The 12,027-nt window shown below is 48.3% G+C and overlaps 2 protein-coding genes across 2 annotated transcripts in view; one reads left to right on the forward strand and one right to left on the reverse strand.

The window, feature by feature from the left end:
- The window catches only part of GAMT (guanidinoacetate N-methyltransferase), a 230,483-nt gene that overhangs the window by 96,320 nt on the left and 122,136 nt on the right, over positions 1 to 12,027 (forward strand). The window lies entirely within an intron of this gene.
- APC2 (APC regulator of WNT signaling pathway 2) overlaps positions 1 to 12,027 on the reverse strand; it is a 56,193-nt gene that overhangs the window by 13,092 nt on the left and 31,074 nt on the right. Inside the window, exons 7-11 of the mRNA XM_081895333.1 lie at positions 10,778 to 10,855; positions 5,723 to 5,809; positions 4,712 to 5,099; positions 3,114 to 3,209; positions 564 to 703 (exon numbers count right to left, since the gene is read on the reverse strand). Of these exons, the coding sequence (XP_081751459.1) occupies positions 564 to 703; positions 3,114 to 3,209; positions 4,712 to 5,099; positions 5,723 to 5,809; positions 10,778 to 10,855 (789 nt within the window). The remainder of the gene's footprint in view (positions 1 to 563; positions 704 to 3,113; positions 3,210 to 4,711; positions 5,100 to 5,722; positions 5,810 to 10,777; positions 10,856 to 12,027) is intronic.

Genomic DNA, 12,027 nt, shown 5'->3' on the forward strand with positions numbered 1-12,027 from the left:
TGGACTTTCCCCTGCATGTTACCGTATTTTTCGCTCTATAGGACGCACTTTTCCCCCTCCAAAAATGAAGGGGAAATGTGTGTGTGTCCTATAGAGTGAATGCAGGCTCCTTGGCTTCAGCGATAGCAACGCGAAGCTTCCGAAGTGCAGAGGGAGCAATCCCACCACGCTCCGGAGGCTTCGCATTGCCCCTGGAGTTCCCGCTGCGCTCCGAAGGCTTGCGGATAGCTGTCTGAAGCCTGGAGAGCGAGAGGGGTTGGTGCACACCGAACCCTATTGGTCTCCAGGCTTCGCTTCGCTGGAGAGGCACTGCACAGTTTTCCCTCTCTGTGCAGCGCCCCTTCAGCGAAGCGGGAGGAGAAATGGAAGGGGCGCTGAGCAGAGAGGGGGAGAATTCCCCCCCCCCGTTCTCCCCCTCCTATGGTCCGGTGCGTCCTATAGAGCGAAAAATACGGTACTTTCTTTTAGTGCCTTCAAGCCTCAGACGTTTCTCCGCTTTGGGATTCCGTGGGCCAAGTGATGCCGAAATCTCAGCCGAAGTGCATTCCCACCCGCCATAGTACCTTGTTGACAACGTCCCCAAACGTGAGGTTCGTCAGAGCCATGCCGGTGTAACGCCGCAGGGCCAGATTGAGGGGGTCGCTGGTCATTTGGTGCATTTCATAGTCCACCTGAAGGAGTTCGGCAACAGCCTGCAGTCCGCCTAGGAAGAAGAAAAGGAAGGCTGCTGTGTTCGACCCCAGACGTATTAAAGAGCATCTCTTTCTCCCTCTTTTAATGTATTTTTTTAATGTTTAATTTTTGTGTGTTTGGTTGTTGGTAAAAAATAAACAGTGAAACCCACCCAGGTGGCTGATACATTGGGTATACATAATCAATACAGCGGTACCTCGGGTTACATACGCTTCAGGTTACATACGCTTCAGGTTACAGACTCCGCCAACCCAGAAATAGTGCTTCAGGATAAGCACATAAATTGGGCTCCGGCGGCGCAGTGGCAGCAGCAGGAGGCCTCATTAGCTAAAGTGGTGCTTCTGGTTAAGAACAGTTTCGGGTTAAGAACGGACCTCCGGAACGAATTAAGTACTTAACCCGAGGTACCACTGTAATAACATATTCAAATCAACCATATGTTCAATTCTATATACCTTAACACTCCTCCGTCCACAAGGTTTATTTAACTTTTAACATTTTAATTGCCCTAAATTATTCAAACCCACCCAAATAATTCAATACCTTCTCAAACCAATCCTGGCCTTAAACCCTTTCATTCTGTGTATCTTCACAGTTAGATATTCTAAAATTATAATATTATTCAGTTTTTTTCCTCCACTGGTTCACCCCTAGCTCTTCTGCATTTTTCCAGTTACTTGCTATAACCTGTCTGGCCACAGTTTCCATCAATTTTACCCATTTACATTCCTCTTTTGTTTTTAACTTGGTGCTACTCCGACTAATAAGAACCATTAATTTAGAACCTTCCCACCCACAATTTCCGATATTTCTATACCAATCTGTTTCCAAAATTCATTAACTAACAGACAGTCCCACCACATATGACTGTATGTTCCCATCACTCCACATTTCCTCCAACAATTCTTCTAGATTTTGTCATATGATATAACGTTACAGGTGTATAATACCATTTTTGTACTAACGTCAACCCCTGTTCCTAGATTATCCTAGAGGTCGCAACAAAGGGTGATTGCTGAAAGATTCTTTCCCAATCTTCATCTAAAATCTGTTCCTTACCGGAACTTACCAGAAGAATAAGAAATCAAGACAAACTTTAAAAGAAATAAATAAATGGAAATGTTCTGTTGAATATTTACAGATAAATTGTAAGCAGATAAGAAGATTGGCAGGGTTATTGTAATGACCCGTAGTTTTATAAGGGTATGTATTTAGATGACTAAACGAGCAAATTAAGTTAATTTGGATATGCAGAAGATATTAAAAATGAATTTAAGGAACAGCGCGGGAAGAGGGGGAAGGAAGTCAAGGTTGGAAATGGTAGAATGATTGTAAAATTAGCGAAAGGTCTAAACCTGAAAAGCATAATTTTTTTTAAAAAAAAAAAGGAAGAAGAACAGAGCTGTGGAACTGTAGAGTGAAGGGAACCCCAAAGGGTATCTAGCTCAACCCCTGGCAAGGCAGGAATCCGAGAAAAGCAGGGAGAGGGGACAGAGAGTGAGAGACAAGCAGGACGGGGAAGATATTGGCCACATTTTATTTATTTTATGCAGAAAGTAATTATGGCTAGATAGTCACAGACACAACCTCAGATATGCAGATGACACAACCTTGATGGCAGAAAGTGAGGAGGAATTAAAGAATCTTTTAATGAGGGTGAAAGAGGAGAGCGCAATATATGGTCTGAAGCTCAACATCAAATAAATGAAGATCGTGGCAAATAGAAGGGGAAGAAATGGAGGCAGTGGGAGATTTTACTTTCTTGGGCTCCATGATCACTGCAGATGGTGATAGTAGCCATGAAATTAAAAGACGCCTGCTTCTGGGGAGAAAAGCAATGACAAACCTAGACAGCATCTTAAAAAGCAGAGATATCACCTTGCCAACAAAGGTCTGTATAGTTCAAGCTCTGGTTTCCCCAGTAGTGATGTATGGACGTGAGAGCTGGACCATAAAGAAGGCTGATCGCCAAAGAATGGATGCTTTTGAATTCTGGTCTGGAGGAGACTCTTGAGAGTCCCATGGACTGCAAGAAGATCAAACCTCTCCATTCTTAAGGAAATCAGCCCTGAGTGCTCCCTGGAAGGACAGATCCTGAAGCTGAGGCTCCAAGACTTTGGCCACCTCAGGAGAAGAGAAGACTCCCTGGAAAAGACCCTGATGTTGGGAAAGATGGAGGGCACAAGGAGAAGGCGATGACAGAGGACGAGGTGGTGGGACAGTGTTCTGGAAGCTACCAGCATGAGTTTGACCAAACTGTGTGAGGCAGTGGAAGACAGGAGTGCCTGGCGTGCTCTGGTCCAGGGGGTCACCAAGAGGCGAACACGACTAAACAACAACAACAGTCACAGACAAGGGATTCTACGGCATCATATTTTGTGGGAGGGAAGGAGAACGATAGAAACTTAATTTGCACTTACCTAACTCGTTCATCGCCCGGCGATAGTCTTCGTCGAAGGAGAGTTTCATGATGGCACATGTGGCTTGGCAGATTTGCGGCTCGATAGGGACGGGCCCTGCCAAGAAAAACGTATACGATAAAGCGTTGAGAAATGCGGAAAATATGAAAACAACGAGAAGAGGCAGGAAGAAGATATTGGAGATATTCTACAGTGGTCCAGACTATGGGGAGCCTGGAAAAATTAACAATTAACAATTCGGACTGTAATTTGGTTGTGTTTAAAAAATGTAGTTTATTGTTTTTAATTGTGGATATGTTGATTGGTTGTTTTTATTGGAAAATCAAGAAAAGTGATTTTTTTAAAAATGTATATGAGATGTATTTATAGATAGTTGAGCTCAGAAGGGCAACTTTGCAAAAATTAACCTCTCTCAGCGGTGGACCCTGCCTTGAGACTCAGGCGAAGGAACCTAGGGATCACCTGTGGTGCAGTCAGGCCATGTCGCTCAGCACTGACTGGCAGAGGCCGTCCAGGGTTTGGGGCAGAAGATGCTCTCCTGAATCTTCTGCACACCAAGCACACGCTCTCCCCCTAAGATACGTCCTCTCTAAAGATAAAGTAAGATTCCAGTCCTTGCTGTTAAAATTAAGCCGCTTTCTACGGAGACAAACGGCCACTCCACCCAGGTCAATGTCACCAGCACAGGCCGGCAGAAGCTCTCCAGGGTGAACTCTTTATGAGCAAATATACAATCTGCACAGGAACTTCAGCCCCCCGCCAGTCCTTGCATCTCTGTGCAGTACCCTTTCTGGCCTGCTGCCGTGGTGGCGCTATAGAGCTCGGGCTGGCGAACATCCTCTGATAGGCGCGGCGGTCTAAACCACTGAGCCTCTTGGGATTGCTGATCGGAGGGTCGGTGGTTCGAATCCCCGTGACGATGGAGTGAGCTCCCGTTGCTCTGTCCCAGCTCCTGCCAACCTAGCAGTTCGAAAGCACACCGGTGCAAATAGACAAATAGGTACCGCTCCAGCGGTAAGGTAGACAGTGTTTCCGTGTGCTCTGGTTTCCGTCATGCGCCAGAAGCGGTTTAGTCCTGCTGGGTGCACGACCCAGAAAACTGTCTGCGGACAAACGGCCTGAAAGCGAGATGAACGCCGCAACCCCATAGTCGCCTTTGGCTGGACTTAGGTAAAGGTAAAGTGAGCCCTGACCATTAGGTCCAGTCGTGACTGACTCTGGGGTTGCGGCGCTCATCTCACTCTATAGGGCGAGGGAGCCGGCGTACAGCTTCCGGGTCATGTGGCCAGCAGGACTAAGCCACTTCTGGCGAACCAGAGCAGCGCACGTAAACGCCGTTTACCTTCCCGCTGGAGCGGTACCTATTGATCTACTCACTCTGGTGTGCTTTCGAACTGCTAGGTGGGCAGGAGCAGGGACCGAGCAACGGGAGCTCGCCCCGTCATTGCGGGGATTCAAACCGCCAACCTTCTGATCGGCAAGTCCTAGGCTCTGTGGCTTAACCCACAGCGCCACCCGCGTCCCTTGGCTGGACTTAGTCAAAATGACCTTTACCTAGAGAGTGAGAAGGGGCATTTGTAAGACCCAGGTGGTTTTACCTGTTCCCCTCTCAGGGGTCTTTGCTCCCTCCTTGCCGTGAGCCTTCAGCCAGTCCCAGCAGGTCTCCGAGTAGGAGCGGATCTGCTCCAAAACGTGCAGGACTCGCATCTCCTTCTTGGCCTGCCCTTCGTCGGGCTGCGAGAAGACGATGTTGTGAAGGGCGGCGTTGGCCCTCATGCGACAGTCCTTCCCGGCGGCTCCGGGGCTCTCAGGGGCCCCCGGTTCCCGGTCCGTGTCATGGAGAATCTGGACGAGGAGGGGCAGGCAGCCGGACTTCCGCATGGCCAGACAGCTTTCCTGGGAGCTGGACATCGCTAGCAGGGTTCGAGACATGTCCTCCTTGTCCCGGGTGGCCAGCATGGAAAGGAGCCAAAATACCACCTCCACCTGCAAAAAAGGCAGAAAGGGAGAATCAGGTGCAGGTCTCAAAGGTAGCCACCAGGGGGTGCTCATGTCAAAGCTGTAAAAGGGTAAAAGAGTATTGGGGAACGATGGAGAATGAATCGGAAAAAATGTTTAAAGACTATTTCGTTCAATATGTTAAGTTAAATTAATGGGAACAGCTTGCAAATACCAGATGAGCTTAGGATTTAGATACCGTATTTTTTGCTCTATAAGACTCACTTTTCCCCTCCTAAAAAGTAAGGGGAAATGTGTGTGCGCCTTATGGAGCGAATGCAGGCTGTGCAGCTGCAAATCGGCCGCGTTGCCTGGGGACTCGCCTTTGCTCAGCGCTTCCCAGCAGAGAGGTGATGGTGGTTTTCCTTGCTGCATCCCCTTTGCCGGGTTGCTGCGCTGTGGGAACCATCGCTTGAGGCTTCGTTTGGCTGCTGGCTGGGCTTTCTGCCTTTGGCTCGGAGGGGCTCAGAAGTTGAACATACCTGCGGTCGGAAAATCCCTTATTTTGGCTGCTGATCCCTTATTTTCGAGGCTGATGGTCCCTTATTTTCAAATCTGTAAGTTGACAGCTATGCGTTTGATAACCAAGGCACTACTGGAAACCAACTTACCTTGTTGCCCTGCTGATTCCCATCTTCAGGGTGTGTTGGAATCTCAAGGCTCCCATCCTCTTCCAGGCCGGAGAGTTTCCCACAGAGCTGGGGGAAAAGAAAAATATTTAAAATAATAGCTTTTCTTTTCTTAAACCCAAATCTGCCAGGATTCACCATGCTGGCAGAGAAATCCCCAGAGGGACTGGGACTCCAGGAGACCAGGGTTCGAATCTCCACTTCAGCCATGCAGAATCCTGGATGCTTTTGGACCAGCCTCGCCTACCTCACAGGGTTGTCGTATTGAGCCAAAACAAAACAGAGAGAAGGGGAGCCACATATGCCACCTTGAGCTCCTCAGAAGACAGGATATAATTTTTAAAAGAATATCAATAATAATAAATGCAATTGATTGATCAATCAGTTACATTGCAATTTTATGTTGTGGGCGGCTGTGAGATCTATGGATGAAGGGCTGTATACAATTATTATTTTTATTATAATTTTACATTTGTATACAGGTTAATGGGACGCGGGTGACGCTGTGGGTTAAACCACAGAGCCTAGGACTTGCCGATCAGAAGGTCGGCGGTTCGAATCCCCGCGACAGGGTGAGCTCCAGTTGCTCAGTCCCTGCTCCTGCCAACCTAGCAGTTCGAAAGCACCTCAAAGTGCAAGTAGATAAATAGGTACCACTCCGGCGGGAAGGTAAACGCCGTTTCCGTGCGCTGCTCTGGTTCGCCAGAAGCGGCTTAGTCCTGCTGGCCACATGACCCGGAAGCTGTACGCCGGCTCCCTCAGCCAGTAAAGCGAGATGAGCGCCGCAACCCCAGAGTCGGCCATAACTAATGGTCAGGGGTCCCTTTACCTTTATAGAGGTTAATAATAATAAATCAACCTGGAGCCAGCCTAGGAGGATAAAATGTGTGCCTCATCATGGCATAGAAATGCAGTACTGTAAATAAATATATCCAGTGCTTTTTTCCCCAAAAAATTTTTTAGGGGTACTCTCATTTTGACTCAAGAAACTCACCATTTTAGAGTTCAAATTGGGTGGAAATAAATACAGTGAATGGCCAAAAGGCCGCCATCAGGGCCTAGCAAAGGAACTGAAGATTCACTGTCCTAGAGAAGAAACTAAAATTTTTGAATTTCTTTAGTTTCTTCTCCTGTTAGATTCACAAAATGTTTAGGGGTATGCTAAGGAAAAAAAGCATTGAATATATCATTAAAAAAGGGAACATTTTCACTTGCCACCCTGACGCCGAGGTCCAGCTCCGAGGGCCTTCTGGCGGTTCCCTCCCTGCGAGAAGCCAAGTTACAGGGAACCAGGCAGAGGGCCTTTTCGGTGGTGGCGCCCTCCCTGTGGAACGCCCTCCCACCAGATGTCAAAGAGAACAACAACTACCAGACTTTTAGAAGACATCTGAAGGCAGCCCTGTTTAGGGAAGCTTTTAATGTTTGACGTGTTATTCTGTTTTTTATGTTCTGTTGGGAGCTGCCCTGAGTGGCTGGGGAAACCCAGCCAGATGGGTGGGATAGAAATAGTAAAGGTAAAGGGACCCCTGACCATTAGGTCCAGTTGCGAGAAGCAAAGAGGAACCTGCGGAAGAGTCGCGAGGACCTGTCTGCCCTCACCAAGCAAGGACACTATCCGCCGTACGAGAGGGTCGTTCTGAAGGAAGGTGAGGGCAGTTCGCTTTGTTTCTGGGGACTCCAATAGCGGTGCGCAGTGTAAAATTTACAGATAAGCTAAACAAGCTATAGCTTAAAGGTAAAGGGACCCCTGACCGTTGGGTCCAGTCGTGGCTGACTCTGGGGTTGCGGCGCTCATCTCACTTTACTGGCCGAGGGAGCTGGCATACAGCTTCCGGGTCATGTGGCCAGCAGGACTAAGCCACTTCTGGCGAACCAGAGTAGCACACGGAAACGCCATTTACCTTCCCGCCGGAGTGGTACCTATTTATCTACTTGCACTTTGAGGTGCTTTCGAACTGCTAGGTTGGCAGGAGCTGGGACCGAGCAACGGGAGCTCACCCCGTCGCAGGGATTCGAACCGCCGACCTTCTGATCGGCAAGTCCTAGGCTCTGGGGTTTAACCCACAGCGCCGCCCGCGTCCTGGGAGAGAAATAAATTAATTATTATTATTATTATTATTATTATTATGGGATGACCTCTCCACAATCCACAATTCCCTTTTTTAGGCTGAGAACAATGAAGACTAGAATCTTGCTTGACTTGGACAGAACAACCACAGCCCCTCCACCCCCTTAATCCTGAATTTATTTCATTTTACTCGGATTTGCCAAAAGGAAAGCACACACCAATAAATAAATTTTGGGGTGAGGTTAAGATGCACAAAGCCAAACAGACCTGGCTTGCGTCCTGGCAAATTTTGGTGGCACCAGGTTGTCGGGAGAAGAAAGCTATCGCCAGCCAAACCTTTCTCCCTTTTACACACAGAAGTTGGCAGCTGTGCCAAATCTGGTTGCGGCCATCAGGCCAGCTTGCCCCCCCCCTGCTTTGCTGACCTACTTCTCGTTGCCACGGCAACTGCCTCCTTTTTCCACAGGGACGCCTGAACAAAAAAAACCCAGGCTTTCTTTTCTTCCTCATTGGGGAAAGAGAACGGGGAAAGGAGAAGAACAGGCAGTTTGGTCCCTGGAACGATGCAGAAATCCATCCATATTTTGTCCCAGGCGCAGGACCAAATCACGGCCCTGGTGTTTGCCCTTCGAGGGATACTCACAAGGACAGGAAAAAGAAGGTTGCAAAAAACGGAAAAAAACACCTCTCCTTTTAAACACCCCTCTAGTGCCGGATTTAGCCAAACAAGCTAGAGAGCTGGACCACAAAGAAGGCTGATGGCCAAAGAATGGATGCTTTTGAATTCTGGTGCTGGAGGAGACTCTTGAGACTGCAAGAAGATCTAACCTCTCCATTCGGAAAGAAATCAGCCCTGAGTGCTCACTGGAAGGACAGATCCTGAAGCTGAGGCTCCAAGACTTTGGCCACCTCAGGAGAAGAGAAGACTCCCTGGAAAAGACCCTGATGTTGGGAAAGATGGAGGGCACAAGGAGAAGGGGACGAAGGAGGACGAGATGGTGGGACAGTGTTCTCGAAGCTGCCAGCATGAGTTTGACCAAACTGTGGGAGGCAGTGGAAGACAGGAGTGCCTGGCGTGCTCTGGTCCAGGGGGTCAAGAAGAGGCAGACACGACTAAACGACTAAACAACAACTACAAAACAACCTATAGCTTAGGACCCCCAAAAACTTTAAAGAAAAAACCCACCTGGATGTACATTTCTGCTAGTGGGCCAGCTGTCCCCCATTTTTCAGGCTGCTGGTTCTGTCTCCCTAAGTTCATAAACTGACATTTGTCCCTGTCAGAATTCATTTGGTTCGCTTTGGCCCACTTCTCCAATAAACACAAAAACACAAATAAAATAAAACCTACATCCAGCAACGGCGTTTTGTGTTGTGTAGGCTCCTAGGATGCTTGCCTGCTCCCTAAAACATGACCGGTTTGCTCCTTTCTGTATATAGGCTTTTATTTTATTTGTTTTTTATCTTATATCTTGGAAATGTACACCCCCCTTCAGTTTTTTTTTTGGGGGGGACCCAAAAGAGTGGGGCCCTAAGCTATAGCTTGTTTAGCTTATACATAAATATGTACCATCTTTTTTGCTCTATAAGACTCACTTTTTCCCTCCTAAAAAGTAAGGGGAAATGTGTGTGCGTCTTATGGAGCGAGTGCAGGCTGCGCAGCTATCCCAGAAGCCAGAACAGCAAGAGGGATTGCTGCTTTCGCTGCGCAGCGATCCCTCTTGTTGTTCTGGCTTCTGAGATTCAGAATATTTTTTTTCCTGTTTTCCTCCTCCAAAAACTGTTTGCGTCTTGTGGTCTGGTGCATCTTATAGAGCGAAAAATACGGTAAATACGGCACTGTCTAATCTATTCGCTGCAGGAAAAGGCTAATTTTTTTGATCTGTTTGTCCCGCAGATACGAGGATTCGAATTTGCAGGCAGCGGATGGTCTCCTGCCATTCTCTGTGCGACAAGCTGGGGCTGTCACAGCGTTCATTCTGGCGAGTGGACATCTCTGCCTGGCTGCCGTGACGGCTTAGCATCACGGGTATCAAATCTCCGCCTGGGGGGTCGGGACAACAAGGGGGAGGGAGAGGGAAAGGGTTGCGATGAGACCCACACATCCTTCTGCGATGGACCAGTTTTGGGGCAGGTTTCATCCTGATCATGAACCGGAAAGGTGCAGGGGTCATGGGTGTACCCAGGATTTTTTTGGGGGTGGGCCAGGACACCCAGCAGCCACCCTCCTCCGTCAATATGATACGATATCTTTATTGTCGTCGTCCCATACAGAACAAAACCCCTAAAAAATCTGAAACCCCCTTTTAAAATACAATATACTCCCATAGAGACTACCTTAAAAAGGTAAAGGGACCCCTGACCATTAGGTCCAGTCGTGGCCGACTCTGGGGTTGCAGCGCTCATCTCGCTTTATTGGCCGAGGGAGCCGGAGTACAGCTTCTGGGTCATGTGGCCAGCAGGACAAAGCCGCTCCTCGCGAACCAGAGCAGCGCACAGAAACGCCGTTTACCTTCCCGTCGGAGCAATACCTATTTATCTACTTGCACTTTGACGTGCTTTCGAACTGCTAGGTGGGCAGGAGCAGGGACCGAGCAACGGGAGCTCACCCCGTCATTGCAGGGATTCGAACCGCCGACCTTCTGATTGGCAAGTCCTAGGCTCTGTGGTTTAACCCACAGCACCACCCAGAGACTACCTTATACTGCTTTTAAAACCAGAATTGCATTTGGGTAGAAACTGTTTCTCAGGCGGCTAGTCCTAGTCTTATAACCCTGTACCTTCTGACAGGAGGGTCTGGTGTGCTCTGGTCCAGGGGGTCACGAAGAGTCGGACACGACTAAACAACAACAGAAAGAACCAGCTGCATGAAAAATGGAGGACATCTGGCTTACTAACAGAACATGTGAAAAGGATATTGGGGTCAACACTGATCTGTGCACACACACCCTCACTCCAAGCCCCCTCACCTGAGGCTCTGATTGCTGGACCTTTTCTTGAGCTTCGATCACCTCTTTGTCGATCTGCTCCAGCCGAGACGCCCGGATCTGTTGTTTTTTTAAATAAAAAAAGAGCAAAACATCATTTTATTTACCGGCAAGGTCGCTTCAAACCACATCTGCCCACTCGGCCGTTTTGATCACAGGGTGGGTGGCAATATTAAAACACAATGTTAAAAACTGTTCAGAACAACAGTGGTTCACGATAATAGAAGAAAATAAGATAACATCACAATAATTTTATATATTATTATTTTACGATTGTAATAATATGTAAGGGCTCTTGCCCACTGGTCCCATCACCTCCTGGCAAATAGAAGGGGAAGAAATGGAGGCAGTGAGAGATTTCACTTTCTTGGGCTCCATGATCACTGCAGATGGTGACAGCAGTCATGAAATTAAAAGACGTCTGCTCCTTGGGAGAAAAGCAATGACAAACCTAGACAGCATCTTAAAAAGCAGAGACATCACCTTGCCGACAAAGGTCCATACAGTTCAAGCTCTGGTTTTCCCAGTAGTGATGTATGGAAGTGAGAGCTGGACCATAAAGAAGGCTGACTGCCGAAGAATGGATATTTTTGAATTCTGGTGCTGGAGGAGACTCTGGAGAGTCCCATGGACTGCAAGAAGATCAAACCTCTCCATACGGAAGGAAATCAGCCCTGAGTGCTCACTGGAAGGACAGATCCTGAAGCTGAGGCTCCAAGACTTTGTCCACCTCATGAGAAGAGAAGACTCCCTGGAAAAGACCCTGATGTTGGGAAAGATGGAGGGCACAAGGAGAAGGGGACGACGGAGGACAAGATGGTGGGACAGTGTTCTCGAAGCTACCAGCATGAGTTTGACCAAACTGCGGGAGGCAGTGGAAGACAGGAGGGCCTGGCGTGCTCTGGTCCAGGGGGTCACGAGGAGTCGGACACCACTAAACAACAACAACAAAGGGCTCTTGCAATCCTTCCTTCCTATATAAAACTATAGAATTGGAAGGGAACACAATGGTCATTTAGTTCACCCCTCGGCAACATGGCATTCAAACCCATGACCGTAAGATTAAGGGTCTCCCGCTCTACCGACACAGCTTGTTTAGGATGACGTGGTCGCATCCTGCATTGAGTTTAGGGTGGGTTCATCTAGATGCCCCCCGGAGCACCCCCTCTTTCTAGCTCAGTAAAGTCCAGTGATTCTACAGCAAACCCGATAGTTGGGTCAGCAGAGCACGA

Source organism: Podarcis melisellensis, assembly GCF_964234715.1.
Source record: "Podarcis melisellensis genome assembly, chromosome: 18".
Classification (NCBI taxonomy): domain Eukaryota; kingdom Metazoa; phylum Chordata; class Lepidosauria; order Squamata; family Lacertidae; genus Podarcis; species Podarcis melisellensis.